The following is a 26,177-nucleotide window of genomic DNA, read 5'->3' as shown; positions in this document are numbered from 1 at the left end:
TCGAAGGCGACAGCTTTAGAAATCAAAGCGTGCTTCCTCTACGACAAATATCCTTATGTTTTAATGAATCTTCTCAGAGCATTTCGTTCAGCAACATACATTGTATTAATTTTGAAATTAGTATTTTGTGGGGCAACAAAGTACTTTAAAAGTGTTTGACTTTTATACCAAGGATTTTGAGATTTGAATTCTGCCCTTGCCGTACGGAAAATTCTTCTGAATAATAAGGATCCCACTGTATAACTGAAACATTTTCTCGTGAAACGGACTTAGATCCATTGAATTCGTCCACTGACCAGAAACCTTAACGTTTATACCTTGTGATAGGAGTCCTATTACTTTGGTATCTGTGAAATGTCCAAAGTCATTGCTTCTAAACATCTGTAAGAGCATAAACAAAGCCCATTCGAAATGGTGAAATTACAAACTTGTCTTCCATTTCGGTGACTTTTGATTCAATTCATCAAACGGCCAAATATTTTATAATATCTTATAACAGCTTCTCTGGGTGTAAGAGCACAGGTATCGTTTGGACTTCAGAGCTCAAGTTGTTTTTTTACGTATATGACATGAACAACGAATACACATATTTGACAGTATTAAAAGGGAATGTTGGGACACATTTTCGAGTTTTCCCAATGAGAACAGGTGCGTGCTGTCATCGTGCGACAGTCATTCAAAAACACGCTAGTGTCGGAGCGGGACTGAGGGGAACCAGGCCATAGCCATTTACATCGCGATGAATAATAACAGGTAAGTCGGTCTAATTGCAGTTACGGATTTTTGTGTTTTTGTTTAACGACACCACTAGAGCACATTGATTTATTAATCATCGGCTATTGGATGTCAAACATTTGGTAATTCTGACATATATTCTTAGAGAGGAAACCCGCTACATTTTTTTTATTCGTGGCAGGGATTTTTTTTTATATGTACCACCACACAGTCATGATAGCACATACCACGACCTTTGATATTCCAGTCGTAATGTATTGGCTAGGTGGTTTAATTGCAGTTACAGATTTTTGTGTTTGTTTCATTTTGAGGTCGGAAACCAATACATAGAGTTTCATTTAGTATTTTATGTGTGAAAAACTCAACAGCGTACCTGTTACTATAGCGACATTTTGCTAATGACTAAAAGTCGTAAACATTGACAAACTTTATGATGGTGTGTCCGCTTTAATATATGATACAATATATATAATACATACTAGCTGCATATAATCAGCTTATAAATGCATTTTAGGTTTCTGTTATTGTTTTACCCAATTAAGATCCGTGTACGATGTCCTAGGCATACATACACCACTTATCTAAGTTTTCTGCATTGGCAGGACAGTTAAAAGTTAAAGTTTGTTTTGTTTAAGGACACCACTAGAGCACAGTGATTAATTAATTTGCAAGACAGGCAACAAAACGTGATAGTGGTGGAGGTTCGTCAGACTTAAATAACACTAAACTGTTTTTGTATAGAAAAAAGTGATTACATTATATAAAGAGATCTCTACTCCCCCTCCCCCCAAATAAAAATGTTATAAAACTTTTGATCCTGGTGTTATTAATTATGTGGAATATGTTTGAATATAATTTATGTAGTATGGATTACTGACAGTTTGTGATGCTAATACATTGATGTCACCAACCAATCTGATTAAAATTAGCTCTACTGGGTCTACCCTGGTAGATCTAACAGCATTGCGTAGACTCCCATGTCAAGGTGACATTTCATCTATAAATAACAATTCAAATGTCGACCAATTACACTTCGCCGTTTATAGCGTTATTCGGGAGCATACAAATCCTAAAAATATCGGGCGAGACTATTTATGTAATAGGCGAACTTGTTGGTCTATTTCAACATTAAAAAAACAGGGGAGAAAGTGCAGTAATAAACTCTGGATTGTATACTAGTATAAACAGATTTTATGGCTATACCATCACGGTTTTTTTTACGTCTTGAAACGAATTTTATATAAAATTTTATATTGAAATTAGTTTTCGGCCAATTTCGTAATTCACCCGAATCATTTCGTATACCCTAGCCATAATTCTTTTTAAATCACTGGCATGATTTTGCAAGTAAGGTTTTGATTGGTCGAATGAAAGGTCAACCGGACATGAACTCCAACGGGCTGCTGTTAGATCCACATGTAATAGTGGAGCTAATTTTAATTAGATTGGTCACCAACTGGCCCCGTTTTACGAAGCTACCCTACAATTTGTGTAGTTACAACGACTTGTGGTAGATTAAAATCGTAGCCGTGTATAGCCTACACACAATCGTAACGACTTTCGTAGATGCTACTATACATGTTGTGACATCGTATCGATGAGACATGTTTTATTCCCTACGATTCAAGTCGCTATACCGGCCTCGGTGGCGTCGTGGTTAGGCCATCGGTCAACAGGCTAGTAGGTACTGGGTTCGGATCCCAGTCGAGGCATGGGATTTTTAATCCAGATACCGACTCCAAACCCTGAGTGAGTGCTCCGCAAGGCTCAATGGGTAGGTGTAAACCACTTGCACCGACCAGTGATCCATAGCTGGTTCAACAAAGGCCATGGTTTGTGCTATCCTGCCTGTGGGAAGCGCAAATAAAAGATCCCTTGCTGCTAATCGGAAAGAGTAGCCCATGAAATGGCGACAGCGGGTTTCCTCTCAAAATCTGTGTGGTCCTTAACCATATGTCTGACGCCATATAACCGTAAATAAAATGTGTTGCGTGCGTCGTTAAATAAAACATTTCTTTCTTTCAAGTCGCTATATACAAAACGTTAAGCATAAAAATTGTAACGTGACAACGCCATTTTAGCACTAAACCCACATAGGCGTTGGGGCTCCCATTTTTGTAGGGGGAAGCAGGCTAGGTTGTTTTTTTGCCAGAATTAAACGAAAATGCCCAAATTTGGATAATAAACATTTATTCATGTTAGCATTACTACAAAACAGCTATATAGGGTTGCCAACGAACCACTACCCACTTTTACATGGATTACAACTACTTTTGAGTGTATAATTATGGAAATACATGGTAAAAAGGAATCTGTTTAGCACATTTTACTCGAATATCAGTGTAATTTTTGCCCAAATTTGACATTTTGCTCCAGCACTAGTGGGGCAATTCCCATCCCCTCGCCTCCTGTCTCGTACGCTTATGAAAACCACCCTAGTTGCCTAAGATTGCGACAGTAACGATCGACAGCCCATTTAACCAAACGATGTTAACTTACAATCGCCTTTAGTTACAATCAATATTTAAATATGTCTGTAACTGTTATAAGTTCTATTACTGTGATCGTAAATTAACGCTAAAGATCTAATTGAAAGACATTTCTTTTTCTTTTTTTAATTTTTATTAATTTTTAACAAATAAAATAAAATTCAACTTGACATTTAAGTTAACGCCAAAGAAACCAAAATGGCGAATTTCATTGTATTATACAAATGTATTTTTTAGTTTGTTGGTAATACTGCTGTTGAATGAAGCGAGTAAAATCTGATATTGTTTATCCACCTTATTAATGATGACACCAAGCTTTTGTTCTCCACAATTACTCTTCCGATATTGTTTTGGGGTCGACATGATGATGGAAATAGCATCTGTTAAACAAAACGACGATTCGATTTCTTTTCATAAAATATTTTAAACATAACGAAGATCTTGATTGTGTTAAGCTGAAGTTTACAATCGCATTAAAATTGACTCGATCATCCACTGTAAATGTTGATCTCTGTAATGATCCCAAGTCACTACATTTGATTGTAGCTACAATGATAGTGTGTCCATGCTAAGATTGGTCCAGAATACAACTAAACTTCGTCGCAAATCTGGAAAATTAAGCGTATTTCTCTTTCCAGCAAGTGCTCCACAACTAGTGTAACAAAGGCAATGACATGTACTATCCTGTCTGTGGGATTATGCATATAAAAGATCCTTTGCTGCTAACAAAAATAATTGCTTTGATCGTGATCTAAACCATAGTAGATCCATTGCGCGATCCCCTCCCCCAACTAGTAGGAAAGTACATATAAAAGAAAGAAAAATAGCGGGGTTTTTTTCTTCTAAAGTTTATGTATTAAAATAATAAAAAGTTTAACATTCAAAAGGCGATTATCAATTAATTAAGGTGCTCTAGTTGCGTCGTTACTTTTCACCGTGTATTAGCTGCGACACACTGGTCAGCTAAAACTTGTCTTTCGTATTCGATAAGCCAGTGCACTACGACTGGTATATCAATGCCCATGGTATGTGCTTTCCTGTGTTGGATGGTGCATATAAAATGTTGCGGGTTTCCTCTCTAAGAATATAGGTTACAAAATTACCAAATGTTTGACATCCAATAGCCGATGATTAATAAGTCGATGTGCCCCAGTGGTTTCGTTAAACAAAATAAACTTTAACTTTTCGTATTCGATATGACATTGGTTAAGTGTTCGGGGCGCCTTGACCTGACCTGAACAAAACGTTTTGACACAGCCCACTAAGTAATACCACTCCCCTAGTGACACCCGCAACGCAGATGACACATAAACAGAAATGAACTCCAATATTCCCAAGGTCTGATAGGATATTTTTTGAAAATAATTTATATTTTCTTGAATCATTATTGCAAGAAAAAGGAAAAACACAATCTTGGTGTACCTAAATAGGAAATGAGGAATTCAGTAGTTAAACTTTATGGGTTCCTTGTGGGACAAAACAATGTGCTGAGGTGTCGTTAAAGAAACATTCCCGTCCATGCGGTCCTTAAGAGCAACAAACCTTCTTGTAATATGAAATTAATGATCTGCAATTTCATTCTTTGAGATGGAGTTGAAAAAAAAGTTCTCTACATTGTTATGAACTGAGTGGGCGGGTTCAACTAGTCCCAAGCAAGACATAAAAGGTCTAATTTAATACTATCTTGATATAAGTATGCATGAATGTTTATATACTAATGGTTGTGTGTAATTAGATTTAGATCGGTACAGAAAAATGAAATCTCCTTTTGTTTTGGTAAAAATTATTGCAGCTACTAAAATCACTCTTTAAACATCTTAAGTATATATGTATACATATTACGAACACAGATATTGCTCAGACAGTTTGAACACAAAACGAAGAAAGCAACATCAGAACTATATTTTCAAGTTTCCATTGCGCACTACTCTTGTATTCCAATCACCTACATGATAATTTGGAAGTCACGTTCCATCGTAGTATCCTGTCAGACGTTGGCTATTTCACATTCAGTATCTTTCAGTATAGTCTAAATATAAACCGGAAAGCAGATCTAAAGAAAATAGAAACATGGTGCATTATTGTAATGCTAGGCTTAGACTACCAACTGCCAACAGAAAGTTGACCAACTCGACGGTTGCGTGGTAATTTTCCCAATTGCCGACTAACGACGGGTGCGCTCAGATTAACAACGAATGGGATATACGACGAACATTGAGTTGTAAGACTAAGAGCGCTCAGACTAGCAACTGGACAGTCGTAGAAGTCGTGAGATAAGAAACCAATGGTAGATATTTAAAATGGTGAATAAAAATATTTAAAATGTATTAAGCCGCTGTTGAAGGGAATACTTTTTATAGCACTGCACAAAGGTGGTGATCACTGGAGTAACCCCGAGTTCAGCCAGCAAACTTTTCGCTAACGTTCGCGAACTATTTGACTGGTTTCCGACGTGGCCATTTGGTTTAACGTGAAGCGCATAAACCAGTCTACTCATTTTGCCTGAACTCAACTCAGGTTCGACTGTTTTTGTTTAATTTTAACAACTTGGGTTTTTTTTTCTTCAGAAATGGAAGGACGCCAGACTACAGACACCTTGCCATTGCTGCTACTGTTTTTAACCCTCTGTTGGGCAGCGTGGCGCTGACAACCAACGAGCTCGCCAAACGACGGCTAAGCAACAGCGAGCTGACGTCCGCCAACATCTTCTACTTCGTCACCATATCGCTGAGCGTGTTCAGCATCGGCAGCATGGTCACCGCCGTCTGTATGCTGTCCATGCACGTCGTGCTGCAGCAGAGCCAGCCGCGACTTCAGGACGAGTCGCGAGTGGTGTTGAGGCAGCCCAACTGGTGGTGCAAGCAAGAGGTGGTCAGGCTGAACATCACCATGGAAACAGATGTCTCCGTTGACATGTTCTGTGACACAAACAATATGACTTCATGGTTAAATACAATTGACAAAGCGCGACAAGCGGTGTTTATAAAACAGACTTCATTTGTAGTTCCTAACCTAAAACTAAAAAGTAAAAGTAAGAAACAAAAACAACAAAAACATGAATGAAAAAGAGTTTATGTATGGTACACCTGTATACGAAATGCCTTAACTGCATGCTGTACAGACGAGGTAGGATATTTCGTCCTGGGGAATGGCGGTTCTCTTATAAACGGAAGTACCTGGCGATGATTTATGGGAACAATCACAATCTTGGCAAAAGTTCTTATAGTATTTTTAATGCCTTAATTTTGTTGTTAAGATTTGCAATAACAGATTGTAAAGAAAATTCAACGACTAAGTGTATCTTAACATCTACGCGTTGGTGTCCACTTGGATTCGACTGTCCATTATTTGTGGACGAAGTACCTGGCGATGATTTGTGGGAACAGTCACGACCTTGTCAAAGTTCTTATAAGATTTTGAATACCTTAATTTTGTTGTTCAGATTTGCAATAATAGATTGTACAGGAAATTCAACGACCAAGTATAACTTAACATCCACACATTGGTGTCCACTTGGAAATCGATTGTCCACTGTATGTGGACAAGGAAGAAGTTGAGCAGGCACAGGTGTATAATAGTAAGCGGGAGATACTACAGATTTGACCGAAAGTATTTAGCGGCTCAGCCATAAGTGTCCACAGACAAGATAGTATAGCTTTGACTCAGCTATACAAACTCGACAGTGAGAAGGATCTATTTGGTGAGGAGGTTCAAGAGAGTTCCCACTGTACAACTTTAGAGCTCGACCACATCGAGAGAGGCTCACAGTGAGAATCTGGACTGATGCTGGTCAAGTTTGTGCAACGTAAATTTGGGGTCAGTGTGTAGATTCTGAGATTCAGTGTTAAGAGTCTGATGCAATAATTTATCAACTTGTTTGGTGCTATATCCATCGAGAAAACAATCCCTCCCAAGTTCTGAAGCTTTACGTCTTATTATACCGAAAACTATAATTTGGAATAGGTTTACTACAATATTAAGTCACTGTTTTAATTGTAAATAGACAAACAGGGAAGCTACATGATGTTATTTCAATGCGAAGTTTGTGTCAGCCACATTTCTATGACACACTGTTTTAACTCATATAATTTGGAATAGAGTCACTACCATATTAAGTTACTGTTCTAATTGTAAATAGACAAAACAGGGAAGATACATGACGTTATTTCAGTACCAGTGTTTCGGCTACATATGGATTGTTACCCAGGCATGCCACGTTGTTTTTTTTGAGTGCAATTCCACCGAAACACATTTCAATTTTTTCACATTGTCATAATATTATGACCTCTGTCGAAACAACCAGAGTATTATAGAAGTGAGTTATGGTAACATGAGGCTTCATCGCTGGTGAGAAAGAAATGGAAAGAAACGAGTTTCACACAAACACTGGCAGCAGAGAGTCTCTGCAACCAATGTCTACATCCATTGTCACAGGAAGGAAGAAGGAAGGAAATGTTTTACTTAACGATGCATTCAACACATTTTATTTACGGTTATATGGCGTCGGACATATGGTTAAGGATGACACAGATATTGAGAGAGGAAACCCGCTGTCGCCAATTTACGGGCTACTCTTTTCGATTTGCAGCAAGGGATCTTTTATATGCACCATCCCATAGACAGGATAGTACATACCACTGCCTTTGTTACATCAGTTATGGAGCACTGGTTGGAACGAAATGGTCACAGGTAGTCAACCGTGTTACTGACATGCAGTCCCGCATTACGTCTTTGTATACAGATAGTAAGACGCTAGTTGTGGACTAAATTTAGTCCACAATACAAAGTGTTCACTTACTTGTTTCTTTCGGTATATATCAGTGGCGGATTTAAGGAAGGGGCTAGTTGTCGCCCTCTCTATTTTTTACCTTTTTAATTTTTTCACGTTGGAGAATCCGAAGAATCCCGTTAGGAATGTTTTTGGCCTTTTTGGATCCGCCACTGTATATTATACGCGAGAGAGTAAAGTGTTGTTTAGCTGGCCCATATTTCAAATCGTATTGCAACTACAATCATCAATGTGCCTACTACAACTGTGTTTAAAACATGCTGGGTGGCACTTTTAAAATTGGCATGACACTTTCAGTACGAAACTTAAGTAGTCGATGGCGCTTCCTCTTACATTCTAATTTCTAAACGTGCAAAATCAGCTCTCATTTTCTGCCATTAATTTATTTACTGGGTGATGTAATATTTATGTCTTTGGTGTATATGTTGATTAAAATGTTGCATGTAGATATTTTTTTTTTCATGTTACCACTGTCGTCTGCGAGATTGTTTAGGGTTAGGCAGAGGCGGATCCAGAAAATCCATGGGGGTGGGGACAACATGTGGCTGAAGGCCACAAACGTTCCCGAAGGCATCCTCGGATTCTCCAATGTAAATAAAATGAAAAACATATAAAAATATAAGTGTTAGGGGAGCCGGTCCCCTGAGGCCCACTTAGATCCGCGACTGTTAGGGTTAAAGTATGGATTTACTCAAATTTCGTAGACTGTAATGGTTATAAACTCGGTTGAGCACGCAATTGATATAGCCATACACTGTTACTGCATGTACATTACTATCTGTGGCTCGGTTTTAATATAAAAGGGTAAATATCCAGGAACGGGTAAAAGTAATGAATGCATTTACGTTCAATACGCTACTGCAGAATGCAGGGATGTTTAAAGGATGTGAAAGAGTTATTTGTTCAGCGACACATCAACACATTTTAGAGTACGTCTATTCTGTGTCTGACATAATATGATCATGTAGCTACTTGGTCTAGAATTTATTTTTCTGAAAACTCACTGTAGGCTATTCCTATTGAAAAAGCCGCAATGGATCTTTTATATGCACTTTCCCATAGATAAAACAGTATATACCGTGGGTTTTAATGTATCAGTGTTGGGGCACTGATTGGGTGTGTATGGGGGGGGGGGGGGGGGGGGGGGGGGGGGGCTGAATTGAGCTAAATACCAGTAGTTGGAACTATGTCCCGCCAGTGCCGGATTTATAAGGGGGCAATTACCCCAGGCCCCACTGCCAGAGGGGCCGCCCCAGACTAAGGACTTCCTTTATTAAAAAAAAAATATCCCCTACCCCGGGACCCCCAAGGTCTAAATCTGGCCCTTTTCTTTCTAATAAGTACGGGTCTGCCTCATTATGGGTCAAACTTAAAGCTATTTTTATACACATTGGACTTTAAATCTTTGGTTTATGACAGTCTAGGATCGATCCCTGTCGGTGGCTCCATTGGGCTATTTCTCGTTCCCGCCAGTGCCACGACTTGTATATCAAAGGCCGTTGTATGTACTATCCTGTCTGTGGGATAGTGCATATAAAAACTAATGGACAAATTTAGCGGGTTTCCTCTCCAAGACTATATTATGTCAAAGTTACCGAATGTTTGACATCTAATATCCGATGCTTAATAAATCAATGTGCTTTAGAGGTGTCGTTAAAGAAAACAAACTCAATTATTATTTTTTGGTTTATGTGTATAAAAGACTCTTGCTACTTGCTCAGTAAACGAAGCCGACGTGATCACTGGCTTTCGGGTCCTGGGCCTCGTTCCACTAAGCGATCTTAGCCCTAAGATTACCTTAAGCGCATAGCTACCCTAGTCACTTAAGTTGATCTTCGACCGGCCTCGGTGGCGTCGTGGCACGCCATCGGTCTACAGGCTGGTAGGTACTGGGTTCGGATCCCAGTCGAGGCATGGGATTTTTAATCCAGATACCGACTCCAAACCCTGAGTGAGTGCTCCGCAAGGCTCAATGGGTAGGTGTAAACCACTTGCACCGACCAGTGATCCATAACTGGTTCAACAAAGGCCATGGTTTGTGCTATCCTGCCTGTGGGAAGCGCAAATAAAAGATCCCTTGCTGCCTGTCGTAAAAATAGTAGCCTATGTGGCGACAGCGGGTTTCCTCTAAAAACAGTGTCAGAATGACCATATGTTTGACGTCCAATAGCCGATGATAAGATAAAAAATCAATGTGCTCTAGCGGCGTCGTTAAATAAAACAAACTTTACTTTTTAAGTTGATCTTAGGGCTAAGTTCGCTTCGTGGGACGGGGCCCAGGTTGGAGGATATAGGTGTATGTTTAGTACAGTCGATGGAATCCACTGACATCCAATAGTCTGGGATCGATCCCTGTCGGTGGCTCCATTGGGCTATTTCTCGTTCCCGCCAGTGCCACGACTTGTATATCAAAGGCCGTTGTATTCTATAAAGATGGGTTTTGTGTGTGTGTGTGTGTGGGGGGGGGGGGGGGGGGGGGGGGGTAAATAGTTTCAGTTTGGTTTAACGTAAGAACAGTAAAAGTGTTTTGAAAATAACAAATTTACTATTTTTGTGCGCAATTTACAAATCAATCAGCTCAGAAATAAATAACTGGTAGTAAATTTCATAGTATGAAAAAAGGCGTTCCCTGTGGGACGGACTATAGAACCTGGAACCAGGACTCGAACGCCCGTGTGTGTGACAGCAGTTGATGACGGGTTAGCGAACGCCCGTGTGTGTGTGTGTGTGACGGCAGTAGATGACGAGTGAGCGAACGCCCGTGTGTGTGTGTGACGGCAGTAGATGACGATTGCCCGTGTGTGTGTGTGTGTGACGGCAGTAGATGACGAGTGATGAACGCCCGTGTGTGTGTGTGACGGCAGTAGACGACGAGTGAGCAGATAGAGCTATTTAGAATCCGCCGGGCTACCAGTCTACATTAGCTGTAGTATGTCTGTCTGCCCGTCAACTGTTGTACTTGTCGTCTCGTGTCCTTGACCTCTGCTCCGCCATTTAAAGTTCACTTTTAACAATAATGTATGTTTACATTAAATGAACTGATGCAGATGTCAAAACATTTTTATGAGCTGTCATATCAAATCTAGCAGCGATATCGTTTCCATAATTTTGTTAAACTGAACTGAGTTTGAACCCAGAAGCAACGCATTTCGTGACAAGCACAAATATTGATTTTATATGGGGTGTTACTGAAATACGAAAAGGCTTATATAAAACTGAATATTATTTTACCAGACACACGATCTGAGAGTTACCTTCCACGTTTGATTAATCAAAAGAATCACATATATTATTTCGTTTGTTTTGAAATTGTAATAGTCAAGTAGCAGACACAGCCTGCCAGTCATACGAATCACCCGAATCGTTGTAATGAGAGAATAGTTACATTTGGCTCTTATGCAAATTATTGTTATGGCTTGTGACTATTATGATAGTTTTAAACTTTAAAAATATGTACTTAAAACGAGATACAGTGGATATTTTTTATTATTTGTTTGTGTTTTGTTTTGTTCATTGTTTATTGCTTTTGCTTTTGCTTTTGCTTTGCTTTTTGTTTTTGTTTTTATTTTTATTTATGTGTGCGTGCGTGCGTGCGTGTGTGCGTGTATGTTATACCACAATACGAACAAGAACCAAAAACACCTCTATCTATATAAATGTATATTATACATGGGATACTGATACTACTGCTTTTTGCTTTTAATCAGGTGATGGACTGACAGACGGCCATACGGACGAGACACAAACCTGAGCCTATATCCCGCCTCTATATTTCTCCGACTCTTTCGGTTTTTCTTTTCTTTCTTTTTTCATTTCTTTCTTCTATTCATTTGAAAAATTCTTGTTAAAACCATCACCTTTTTGTGTTTTTGTTTGTTACTGAATAAAAGATGGCATTGATTATCTTTCCGTTCCTTCCACCATTTAGTTGTTACTCTGTTGACAACATGTTTTTGTTCATAGGGTAATATCTTTTTTATTAAACCTGTCACGATCGTAACCCAAAACGAAAATCCTAAATGGGGCAATACAAATTTCGCTCGTCCATCGTTTATTAACGAGTTGACAGAGAACAGAACAGGTCCTAATGAAGCTTTTATTAACGTGTCCAAATATGTTGGAATTATTCTAATCCCTTTATTATTTTACACACGCAAAACATGCACACACACACACACACACACACATACACATACACACACACACAGAGATACATATACACACACGCAGAGATATACATTGTACACACACAGACACACTACACATACAGACACACACATAGACGCACACACACACACATACACACACACAATAATAATAATAATAATAATAATAATAATAATAATAATACACACACTCACAGTGAAACTTCTCACAACCGGACTCTCAATAAACCGTACATATTTCGTGGTCCCGTGCTTTACGCAGCTTTAAACACTGAAATTAACACCCACCCACCCTCTAAAACCGAACACCCTTATACTCTGAATACCGAACCAATTATCCGATCCCGTTGTGTTTATTTAATACAAATTTCACCTTTGAAAACCGAACATTCAAAAACGTTCAAAGAGCATTGCTTGTCTCGACTATACCAATCAGTTGTACTGAAGAAAAATAGAATAATGTTGTTGCACCAATTTTATACTTCAGCTAAAATCCTGAGTCTATGTAGAATATTTTAACGACTCTTTATTTTTAATTAAAACATCCAGAAACAGAACGTTTCTAACAATATAAACTCATCTAGTCAGGATTTCTGCCAGTGAGAGGGTAAAACGGGTATGGCAAAAATAATTACTCTTATAATTACTGTATGATTTTCTTAACCCTAACCCTAAACTTAACCCATTTTCTTTTTGGGGGAGGTCCCCCATACTCCCTGTTGATTGTTGTTGCATTCAAATCCATAGCTCTATACCCAAAAATTTCTTTCTGGCAGAAACACTGTGCTAGTACAATTTTTATTACGAAAACAGAACAATTGGTCTACTCTTATTTTGTCATGATCTAAAGAAACCGACACCACTAGAGCACATTGGTTAATTAATCATTGGCTATTGGATGTCAAACATTTGGTAATTCTGTCACGTAGTCATCGGAGGAAACCCGCTACATGCTTTTTAAATATAGCAAGGGATCCTTTATATAAACTTACACACCGACAGGAAAGCACATACCACGGCCTTTTTAAATATAGCAAGGGATCTTTTATATACACTTACACACCGACAGGAAAGCACATACCACGGCCTTTTTAAATATAGCAAGGGATCTTTTATATACACTTACACACCGACAGGAAAGCACATACCACGGCCTTTTTAAATATAGCAAGGGATCTTTTACGTACACTTACACACCGACAGGAAAGCACATACCACGGCCTTTTTAAATATAGCAAGGGATCTTTTACGTACACTTACACACCGACAGGAAAGCACATACCACGGCCTTTTTAAATATAGCAAGGGATCTTTTACGTACACTTACACACCGACAGGAAAGCACATACCACGGCCTTTTTAAATATAGCAAGGGATCTTTTACGTACACTTACACACCGACAGGAAAGCACATACCACGGCCTTTTTAAATATAGCAAGGGATCTTTTATATACACTTACACACCGACAGGAAAGCACATACCACGGCCTTTTTAAATATAGCAAGGGATCTTTTATATACCCTTACACACCGACAGGAAAGCACATACCACGGCCTTTTTAAATATAGCAAGGGATCTTTTATATACACTTTCCCACAGACAGGAAAGCACATACCACGGCCTTTTTAAATATAGCAAGGGATCTTTTATATACACTTACACACCGACAGGAAAGCACATACCACGGCCTTTTTAAATATAGCAAGGGATCTTTTATATACACTTTCCCACCGACAGGAAAGCACATACCACGGCCTTTTTAAATATAGCAAGGGATCTTTTATATACACTTTCCCACAGACAGGAAAGCACATACCACGGCCTTTTTAAATATAGCAAGGGATCTTTTATATACACTTACACATACACGGCCTTTAATACATACACACGGCCTTTTTAAATACGAGCACATACACGGCCTTTTAATATACACTTACACACCGACAGGAAAGCACATACCACGGCCTTTAAAATATAGCAAGGGATCTTTTAGATAGACGACAGGACATACACGGCCTTTAATATAGCAAGGGATATACACATCCCACAGACAGGAAAGCACATACCACGGCCTTTTTAAATATAGCAAGGGATCTTTTATATACACTTACACACAGACAGGAAAGCACATACCACGGCCTTTTTAAATATAGCAAGGGATCTTTTATATACACTTTCCACACAGACAGGAAAGCACATACCACGGCCTTTTTAAATATAGCAAGGGATCTTTTATATACACTTACACACCGACAGGAAAGCACATACCACGGCCTTTTTAAATATAGCAAGGGATCTTTTACGTACACTTATACAGGACACATACACGGCCTTTTTAAATATAGCACTTTTACGACAGACACCGACAGGAAAGCACATACCACGGCCTTTTTAAATATAGCAAGGGATCTTTTACGTACACTTACACACCGACAGGAAAGCACATACCACGGCCTTTTTAAATATAGCAAGGGATCTTTTACGTACACTTACACACCGACAGGAAAGCACATACCACGGCCTTTTTAAATATAGCAAGGGATCTTTTACGTACACTTACACACCGACAGGAAAGCACATACCACGGCCTTTTTAAATATAGCAAGGGATCTTTTATACACTTACACACCGACAGGAAAGCACATACCACGGCCTTTTTAAATATAGCAAGGGATCTTTTACAGACACTTACATACACGGCCTTTTTAATTATAGGACCATCCCACATACCACATACACGGCCTTTTTAAATATAGCACCATCTTTTATATACACTTTCCACACCGACAGGAAAGCACATACCACGGCCTTTTTAAATATAGCAAGGGATCTTTTATATACACTTACACACCGACAGGAAAGCACATACCACGGCCTTTTTAAATATAGCAAGGGATCTTTTATATACCACCCACCGACAGGAAAGCACATACCACGGCCTTTTTTTTATATACCAGCACAGATAGGAGCACATACTTTTAATATATACACCATCCCACAGACAGGAAAGCACATACCACGGCCTTTTTAAATATAGCAAGGGATCTTTTATATACACTTACACACCGACAGGAAAGCACATACCACGGCCTTTTTAAATATAGCAAGGGATCTTTTATATACACTTTCCCACAGACAGGAAAGCACATACCACGGCCTTTTTAAATATAGCAAGGGATCTTTTATATACACTTTCCCACAGACAGGAAAGCACATACCACGGCCTTTTTAAATATAGCAAGGGATCTTTTATATACACTTACATACACGGCCTTTAAAGCACATACCACGGCCTTTTTAAATATAGCAAGGGATCTTTTATATACACTTACCCACCGACAGGAAAGCACATACCACGGCCTTTTTAAATATAGCAAGGGATCTTTTATATACACTTTCCCACAGACAGGAAAGCACATACCACGGCCTTTTTAAATATAGCAAGGGATCTTTTATATACACTTACACACCGACAGGAAAGCACATACCACGGCCTTTTTAAATATAGCAAGGGATCTTTTATATACACTTACACACCGACAGGAAAGCACATACCACGGCCTTTTTAAATATAGCAAGGGATCTTTTATATACACTTTCCCACAGACAGGAAAGCACATACCACGGCCTTTTTAAATATAGCAAGGGATCTTTTATATACACTTACACACCGACAGGAAAGCACATACCACGGCCTTTTTAAATATAGCAAGGGATCTTTTATATACACTTACCCACAGACAGGAAAGCACATACCACGGCCTTTTTAAATATAGCAAGGGATCTTTTATATACACTTACACACCGACAGGAAAGCACATACCACGGCCTTTTTAAATATAGCAAGGGATCTTTTATATACACTTTCCCACAGACAGGAAAGCACATACCACGGCCTTTTTAAATATAGCAAGGGATCTTTTATATACACTTACACCGACAGGAAAGCACATACCACGGCCTTTTTAAATATAGCAAGGGATCTTTTATATACACTTACACACCGACAGGAAAGCACATACCACGGCCTTTTTAAATATAGCAAGGGATCTTTTATACGACACTTACACACCGACAGGAAAGCACATACCACGGCCTTTTTAAATATAGCAAGGGATCTTTTATATACACTTACACACAGACAGGAAAGCACATACCACGGCCTTTTTAAATATAGCAAGGGATCTTTTAGACGACACTTACACACCGACAGGAAAGCACATACCACGGCCTTTTTAAATATAGCAAGGGATCTTTTATATACACTTACCCACCGACAGGAAAGCACATACCACGGCCTTTTTAAATATAGCAAGGGATCTTTTATATACACTTACACACCGACAGGAAAGCACATACCACGGCCTTTTTAAATATAGCAAGGGATCTTTTATATACACTTACCCACCGACAGGAAAGCACATACCACGGCCTTTAATTATACACCATAGCACAGGACGATCACATACACGGCCTTTATATACACTTTCCCACAGACAGGAAAGCACATACCACGGCCTTTTTAAATATAGCAAGGGATCTTTTATATACACTTACACACCGACAGGAAAGCACATACCACGGCCTTTTTAAATATAGCAAGGGATCTTTTATATACACTTTCCCACCGACAGGAAAGCACATACCACGGCCTTTTTAAATATAGCAAGGGATCTTTTATATACACTTACACACCGACAGGAAAGCACATACCACGGCCTTTTTAAATATAGCAAGGGATCTTTTATATACACTTACACACCGACAGGAAAGCACATACCACGGCCTTTTTAAATATAGCAAGGGATCTTTTATATACACTTACACACCGACAGGAAAGCACATACCACGGCCTTTTTAAATATAGCAAGGGATCTTTTATATACACTTACACACCGACAGGAAAGCACATACCACGGCCTTTTTAAATATAGCAAGGGATCTTTTATATACACTTACACACCGACAGGAAAGCACATACCACGGCCTTTTTAAATATAGCAAGGGATCTTTTATATACACTTACACACCGACAGGAAAGCACATACCACGGCCTTTTTAAATATAGCAAGGGATCTTTTATATACACTTACACACCGACAGGAAAGCACATACCACGGCCTTTTTAAATATAGCAAGGGATCTTTTATATACACTTACACACCGACAGGAAAGCACATACCACGGCCTTTTTAAATATAGCAAGGGATCTTTTATATACACTTACACACCGACAGGAAAGCACATACCACGGCCTTTTTAAATATAGCAAGGGATCTTTTATATACACTTACACACCGACAGGAAAGCACATACCACGGCCTTTTTAAATATAGCAAGGGATCTTTTATATACACTTACCACCGACAGGAAAGCACATACCACGGCCTTTTTAAATATAGCAAGGGATCTTTTATATACACTTACACACCGACAGGAAAGCACATACCACGGCCTTTTTAAATATAGCACGGCCTCTTTTATATACACTTCCCACCGACAGGAAAGCACATACCACGGCCTTTTTAAATATAGCAAGGGATCTTTTATATACACTTACACACCGACAGGAAAGCACATACCACGGCCTTTTTAAATATAGCAAGGGATCTTTTATATACACTTACCCACCGACAGGAAAGCACATACCACGGCCTTTTTAAATATAGCAAGGGATCTTTTATATACACTTACACACCGACAGGAAAGCACATACCACGGCCTTTAATTAAATATAGCAAGGGATCTTTTATACATACACGGCCTTTAATTACACACCGACAGGAAAGCACATACCACGGCCTTTTTAAATATAGCAAGGGATCTTTTATATACACTTACACACCGACAGGAAAGCACATACCACGGCCTTTTTAAATATAGCAAGGGATCTTTTATATACACTTACACACCGACAGGAAAGCACATACCACGGCCTTTTTAAATATAGCAAGGGATCTTTTATATACACTTACACACCGACAGGAAAGCACATACCACGGCCTTTTTAAATATAGCAAGGGATCTTTTATATACACTTACACACCGACAGGAAAGCACATACCACGGCCTTTTTAAATATAGCAAGGGATCTTTTATATAGACTTACACACCGACAGGGCCTTTAATACCACCATCTTTTTAAATATAGCACGAGGGATACACGGCCTTTTATATATACACCATCCACACAGACAGGACGAGCACATACCACGGCCTTTTTAAATATAGCAAGGGATCTTTTATATACACTTACCACAGACAGGAAAGCACATACCACGGCCTTTTTAAATATAGCAAGGGATCTTTTATATACACCATACACACAGACAGGAAAGCACATACCACGGCCTTTTTAAATATAGCAAGGGATCCCACAGATAGACGAGCACATACACGGCCTTTAATATATACACCATCCCACAGATAGACCACACGGCCTTTTTAAATATAGCAAGGGATCTTTTATATACACGAGCACATACACGGCCTTTAATATATACACCATCCCACAGATAGACGAGCACATACACGGCCTTTAATATATACACCATCCCACACACTTTCCCACAGACAGACGAGCACATACCACGGCCTTTTTAAATATAGCAAGGGATCTTTTATATACACTTACACACCGACAGGAAAGCACATACCACGGCCTTTTTAAATATAGCAAGGGATCTTTTATATACACTTACCACAGACAGGAAAGCACATACCACGGCCTTTTTAATATAGCAAGGGATCTTCCCACAGATAGACGACAGGAAAGCACATACCACGGCCTTTTTAAATATAGCAAGGGATCTTTTACATACACGGCCACACCGACAGGAAAGCACATACCACGGCCTTTTTAAATATATAAGGGGCCTTTTATATACACTTACCCACAGACAGGAAAGCACATACCACGGCCTTTTTAAATATAGCAAGGGATCTTTTATATACACTTACACACCGACAGGAAAGCACATACCACGGCCTTTTTAAATATAGCAAGGGATCTTTTATATACACTTACACACCGACAGGAAAGCACATACCACGGCCTTTTTAACATATAGCAAGGGATCTTTTATATATACTTACCATCCCACAGATAGACGAGCACATACACGGCCTTTTATAACACCATAGCTTTTTACAGATAGACAATATATACACCATCCCACAGGACGAAGCACATACACGGCCTTTTAATATACACTTACACACATCCCACAGACAGGAAAGCACATACCACGGCCTTTTTAAATATAGCAAGGGATCTTTTATATACACTTACACACCGACAGGAAACACCATCCCACAGATAGACGAGCACATACACGGCCTTTAATCTTTTATATACACTTACACACCGACAGGAAAGCACATACACGGCCTTTTTAAATATAGCAAGGGATCTTTTATATACACTTACCACCGACAGATAGACGAGCACGGCCTTTTTAAATATAGCAAGGGATCTTTTATATACACTTACACCACCGACAGGAAAGCACATACCACGGCCTTTTTAAATATAGCAAGGGATCTTTACATACACTTACACACCGACAGGAAAGCACATACACGGCCTTTTTAAATATAGCAAGGGATCTTTTATACACACTTACACACCATCCCACAGATAGACGAGCACATACCACGGCCTTTAATTTAAATATAGCAAGGGATCTTTTATATACACTTACAACATTACCACACCTTTAAAGATTATTACAACTGTTAGTCGTGTACTTGTAAAATATTAATGCGGTTGTTTGCTTCAACTGCAATAGATCAAGATATTCATTGGCGTTAGCCAAAGAAAAAAAATGTTAAAATACCATAAATCTTCACAATTGTGTTTCATAACCATTTCTTATCTGTCCAATTAGTTTAGGTTACATTCAGTGTTTCCAAGCAGCTTCGTGATACGACACATACCACTGTTAAACATTAGTCTAAATGCAATATCTGGCTTTAGTCTTAATTCATATTTCACTGACATATTTGTCAGCGAAATGTTGCATGTGAAAGCCAATCGAAAAAAAGAAAAAAAGACTAGTAGATGTTTATTTTGTTTTCGTACCATCGTGGTCGTAAATGTTTGTGTTTTTTTTGGTTTTTTTACTGGTCAACAGGCTCTCATAAAGTAACTTTTGATGTCCCGAGTCTAAAAATCATTGGCCTCAGGCATCGGGCCACCGTATTCTAGAACCTCTGAAATTCGTATCATTTTGGTGTTGCCTGTAAGGAAAGTCACACGAGAGACCATTAAATCACTGTATTAAAAAAGGGCACTAAATTTGTTTCAAGGTGCATACTATATTTGAGAAGATTTAACTAGATAGTGTAATCTTTAATGTGTAGGCCGTTACCCATAAAAAAGTAATAAAAAGTGAGAAACATATTTCATCTTTTCAAGTATTGTGTTTTCTCTTCTAATAAATAAATAAATAAATAAATAAATAAATAAATAAATGGAATCCTGAATTAATATTATATTACATTAAATTTATATAAGCGGTCATAGGCGTACGAGCTCACATTTTTGTAGGTGGAGGCGTGGGGGGGGGGGGGGAGCAGATTGGCTTTTGCCCGAATTAAACGAAAATGCCCGAATCTTGGAAAAATCATTTAATCATATTGGCATTACTACCAAATAGCTACATAGGGTTGCAAACGAATCACTACGCATTTTTACATGGATTACAACTAATTTTGAGGGTAGAATGATGGAAATACATTGTAAAAAAGGTCTCAGGTTAGCACATTTTGCCGGAATATCTGCATAATTTTTGCCCGAATTTGAAGTTTTGCTCCAGCCTCCGTCTCGTACGATTTCTCGCTCCAGGCAGTGCACCAAGACTGGTGCATCAAAGGCCGTGGTATGTGCTATCCTGTCTATGGGGTGGTGCATATAAAAGATCCCCTGGTGCTAATCAAAAGGAGTAGCCCATGAAGTGGCGGCAGCGGGTTTCCTCCCTTAATACATGTATCTGTGCGGTCCTTAACCATATGTCCGACGCCATATAACCGTAAATAAAATGTGTTGAGTGCGTCGTTAAATAAACCATTTTTTATTTTCCGTCCCGTACGCTATGTATGTGGTTTGGTAGTCGTTTGATAATGATATGGACAAATATTGAATAAAGGGGAACTACTCGTGTTGTCTTGTAATCTAATATGTCGCCATGTTCATAATGATAAACAAGTGTTACCATATCGCAGTGCACTTATTCACCTGCCGTACGGTTTGTCGCACGACCTTGACCTTCACTGAATCCCTGCGCAAGCCACTAACTGGCAACCGAGTTCGGCTAGACCGAGCAGAAAAACGTACGCTAGACTGGTTTATGCGCTTCGCGTTAAAACGAATGATCACTCCGGGAACCAGTCACAATAGTTTGCAAACGTTAGCAAAAAACCCGTTCCAAATCCGTGTGACTCTAATTAATTTATGGCAGAGAGTTTTGTAATGGCAATTATTAGAGTGAAGTTGACACGGGAGAGGTTGTTGTTTGTAAACGTGTAATTTGTAGTAATTCTAGCCCATGCAAATGTAGAACTTTTGGGTAAAATGGCTATGCTCCTTTTCATGATATATTGTCCCCATGCAGCAATCTAATTAAAATTAGCTCCACTATTACATGTGGATCTAACAGCAGCCAGTTGGAGCTCATATTCACCAATCAAAACCTTACTTGCAGAATCATGCCAGTGATTTAAAAATAATTTGAAAACATTCCGAATTATCCTGAAGGTATACGACATGTTTCGTGTGAATTAAGAATGCCGTAAAACATGTTTTATTTTATAAAATAAATAATTTGTAATGTAAAACTGAAGACTGATAACCATTCCCGTACGTATTGGTATGGTTCGCTGTACTGCGGCCACTAAAATAGACGCCCGATATTTTTAAAATTTGTATGCTCCCAAATAACGTTATAAAAGGCGAAGTGTGATTGGTCAATATTTAAATTATTATTTACAGTCGAAATGTTACCTGGACATTGGAGACTACGCAGTGTTGTTAGCAATCTGATTAAAATTAGTTCTACTGGTCTAAATAAGGCATTCATAATTCATTAGTAACAAGGGATTTTTTATATGTACCATCTCACAGACAGGATAGCACATACCACGGCCTTTGATATACCAGTCGTGGTGCATTGGGTGGACGAGAAATATCCCAATGGGCCCATCGACATGGATCAATCCTAGACCGACAGCGCATCAGGCGAGTGCTTTATCATTGAGCTACGTCACGCCCCTTTTGCCACAAATAACTAAAAGCATACTGGGGCAGTTTTACGGGAAAGGTTGCACTGCTCGTTGATTGGAATAACATTTTCATAACTTTAAAATTTAAAGCTCTGTTCTGCTGAAATTTTATAGGTACCTGTGTGAATGGTATAGCAACCTACAAAACAAAATGTCCCCTCCTAAACATGGGTCAAATAAATATATATATGCAGGTTACAAAACTTTAATCATATAGTACATGCATAATAGCCTGCAAAAACTAATTTGTATAATTATTGTGTTTGTGTGAATTATTGTAGATCTGTAAATACACAAGATTATGTATGTTAAACAAAATGTCCCCTCCTAAACACAATTTTAATATGTATATGTACATCTTTTTACAAAGTGCTTTTATTACATTATCAATATATTTACTCGAATGGATACAAAATACAATTCTATACCAATTTCATAATATATATATGAAGTTTTTTTGATAGATTTTTCATAAAAGGTTTGTGAGATATGATGCATTATTGAGAATTACTGTATGTCTAAAATAAAAAGTAAAACATGCTTATATGTATGATTTAAATTCATTTAAAATTAACTATCCATTCACTGATGCAGTGGCAATTTTATGTCACAATGTTCAAGTTCCGGAAAGGACATTTTACAATATGTTAAAGTTGAGCAGATTTGATATTGACATGTCTGGGTGTTGCTATGTATATGTGACTTGTATGGAAATCTGAGACATTTGTTGACAATCTGCAGGTGTTAGTGGGGTTTGACTGAGAGTTGTCAGCTTTGTTTATTATTTTGTCAAACTTGGAAACTTGTGCAGTGATCAATTTTGGTTCTTTATTCTGACATATGATATACAGTCAATCTGTGTTAAGCATTCACCATAAGGAGGATATGTGTCAAATTGGCCTTTTAACACAGGTGGCTGTTTTATACAGGTGGCTGCTTAATGCAGGTCAGTTCATATTACTACAAAATCTGATGTCTTTTAAGAATACTGTTTTCTACCACGAGGGTTATTACATTGGACGAATAACCAATACACAATGCAGGTTATCATATTTGTATGAAATTTCTTCATGAGTGTAAAGTGACATCAACATTTAAATGGCCACGGACAAGGTCCTCCTAGACTGTCGGAGTGGAGTGCTTAGAAAGTCGTTTCGTCTTTCTTGGGCCTTTAACGGTTGAAGGACATGAGCCTTTTATTCTGCCATAGTTGCAGGACGTAAAATCCAAATATTACAAAATAAAGCTGACAAATAAGGACATTGCAAGCTAAGTAGATTGTGTGTCTTGTATGCAGCAGTGTACATATGAATGACAGGTAATCTTTCAATGTTAATTATATAATTACACCATTGCATGCAGATTCATATCAAATATTATTTCCTAATACAATTATGAATTAAAATTTAAAAAAAGGATAAGAGCAGTCTCAGTTTATTTAACTGAAATCTACATGTTAAAAAAAAAGTCCCCTCCTAAACAAAATTGCCATTTTCACACTGTATTGTTAGTAATGCAATCAACATTATTTTTATCTAGTATTCTTAAAAACACATTGAAATTTCATTTCTAATTCAAATATAGACACTCTGTTTGTAAGATTAGTATTTAATGGTTTCTGTTTAAAATAAATCATTTTTAAATAGAAGATTATTGCTAAAATATTACCAAAAATCATCAGAAAACTTAAAATCTTTGGCCTTATTAATGAGAAAATAGTTACTCTTAACAGTTACCTATTTAAAAAACCCACCTCAGTTTATCCTTAGAAATGTATCACATAAAACTTATGATTATGCTGTACCTCATATGTGTTCTAATATTTTTATGCTGTGTATGTAATCATATCACTGATTATTTTATAAACCGTAACAGCTGTAGGTCCAATTTTTTATAAAACATTTCTCTAGTCATATTGCTTTTTTTAAATATTGTTTTTTTATAGAATGCTGCATAGTTCATTTTTGGGTCCCAGTGAGACTCTTTTTGCAACCTTTCCCGTGAAACTGCCCACTGACAGAACCTGTGTGTTTATGAAGGCAGTTGATAATCGTTGACAGTGTAACACCAGGGCGGTTCCTAATATAAAACAAGGGTGTGGCAATAAATCAAGAACCATAACACAGCAGTATAGGGTCTTCTCACTCTAGACAAAATGGCCACTTTTACATAAAAAAGGACATTTCTTGGAAGGGGAACATCTCAGCAACTACAGCCTTGCCCGGACGCCCACCCTCAGCATTGAACACATGCGATGATTACAATGTAAGTGTGCTTGTATTTTGCATTAGTAAAGATGTTATATTATGGTGAGTAGAGATTGCAGCTTTAATTCCCATCATTTCATTGAATGTATTTTGACCCCTACCAATTATTTATTTAGTTGGATTTAAGACCTTTATATTTCTAATGCTAAAAAATTATATAAAAATCACATTACTTGTTTACTTCATCAGTTTACAATATTGTTGAAAAAAACAAGCATCCCACCTACCCCTCATAAACACACATCAAGATAAGAAATGGGAGGGTGGGAGAAGTATAATGCCAACCACCCATGGAATGCAATAAAATATTACTGAATGTAACACACACTTGGAGCACAGATAAAAGACCCGTGTGTGTACGATATCCAGCCTGCATTCCCACCATAAATAAATAAAATCATGTTACACTTCACCAAGCATAAAACATAATTGAGTCTCCCCCCCCCCCCCCCCCCCCCCACACACACACACACTAAGATCATTTCAGCAATAGCCGTAACAGTGTTTTGTATGAACAGATTAATACAACTACAAATGGGCTGGCATATAAACGACCACTAAACAAGCTGTATGAAAGTGAATTTTGATAAAGGGGTCAGGAACACTGGCGTAGTCGGTGGGGGGGGGGGGGGGGGCGGGGGGCTTGGGGCAATCTCCTCAATCACTCCTCATTTTTTCCCACTACCTTTTATAATGATGTCTCCCCATAGCACGATTCATAGACAGTATGGGTGGCCCCTCCCGCAATGTGGGTACCCCCTCCCAGTATAAAACCCTGACTACGCCAAGGGTCAGAAATTAGTGTTCAGATATAACAGGCGCCAAAGGCCCGTGTGTTCTTTATAAGGGAGGATAAGAAGACATGCATTTTCGAAGGGGAATAAAGATAGAAAGAAGGAAAGACATGCTCAACACATGTATAGGGGGCAGAACGTAGCCCAGTGGTAAAGCGCTCGCCTGAATCTCGTTCTAGCCAATCATGAATGCACTACGACTGGTATATCAAAGGCCGAGGTATGTGCTATTCTGTCTATGGGATAGTGCATATAAAAGATCCCTTGCTGCTAATATGGAAAAAATTGGGCAGGTTTTCTTTCTTTATGACTATATGTCAAATTTACCAAATGTTTGACATCTAATAGCCAATGATTAATAAATCAATGTGCTCTAGACTCTAGTGGTGTCGTTAAACGAAACAAACGTTTCAACACATTTATATCTACGGTTTCGTGGCGTCGGATATATGTTCAACGACCAAACAGATAAGGAGAGAGAAAACCTACTCTTCAGTATTTGATATACGTCATTCTCTCTCTCTCTCTCTCTCTCTCTCTCTCTCTCTCTCTCTCTCTCTCTCTCTCTCTCTCTCTCTCTCTCTCTCTCTCTCTCTCTATATATATATATATATATATATATATATATATATATATATATATATATATATATAT

At 38.4% G+C, this 26,177-nt stretch overlaps 1 protein-coding gene across 1 annotated transcript; it reads left to right on the top strand.

Annotated features, from left to right (window-relative positions):
* The first annotated feature begins 645 nt into the window (after positions 1-645).
* LOC121390673 lies at positions 646-7,777 on the top strand. The gene is made up of 2 exons (XM_041522551.1): positions 646-753; positions 5,792-7,777. Exons 1-2 carry the CDS (start codon positions 740-742, stop codon positions 6,285-6,287), a joined length of 510 nt encoding a protein of 169 aa, XP_041378485.1. The 5' UTR covers positions 646-739; the 3' UTR covers positions 6,288-7,777.
* The last annotated feature ends 18,400 nt before the right edge of the window (positions 7,778-26,177 follow it).

The sequence above is a fragment of the Gigantopelta aegis genome, chromosome 3, assembly GCF_016097555.1.
Source record: "Gigantopelta aegis isolate Gae_Host chromosome 3, Gae_host_genome, whole genome shotgun sequence".
NCBI lineage: Eukaryota > Metazoa > Mollusca > Gastropoda > Neomphalida > Peltospiridae > Gigantopelta > Gigantopelta aegis.
The sequence above is the reverse complement of the archived record's forward strand: the minus strand, read 5'-3'. Positions and strand labels throughout refer to the sequence as shown.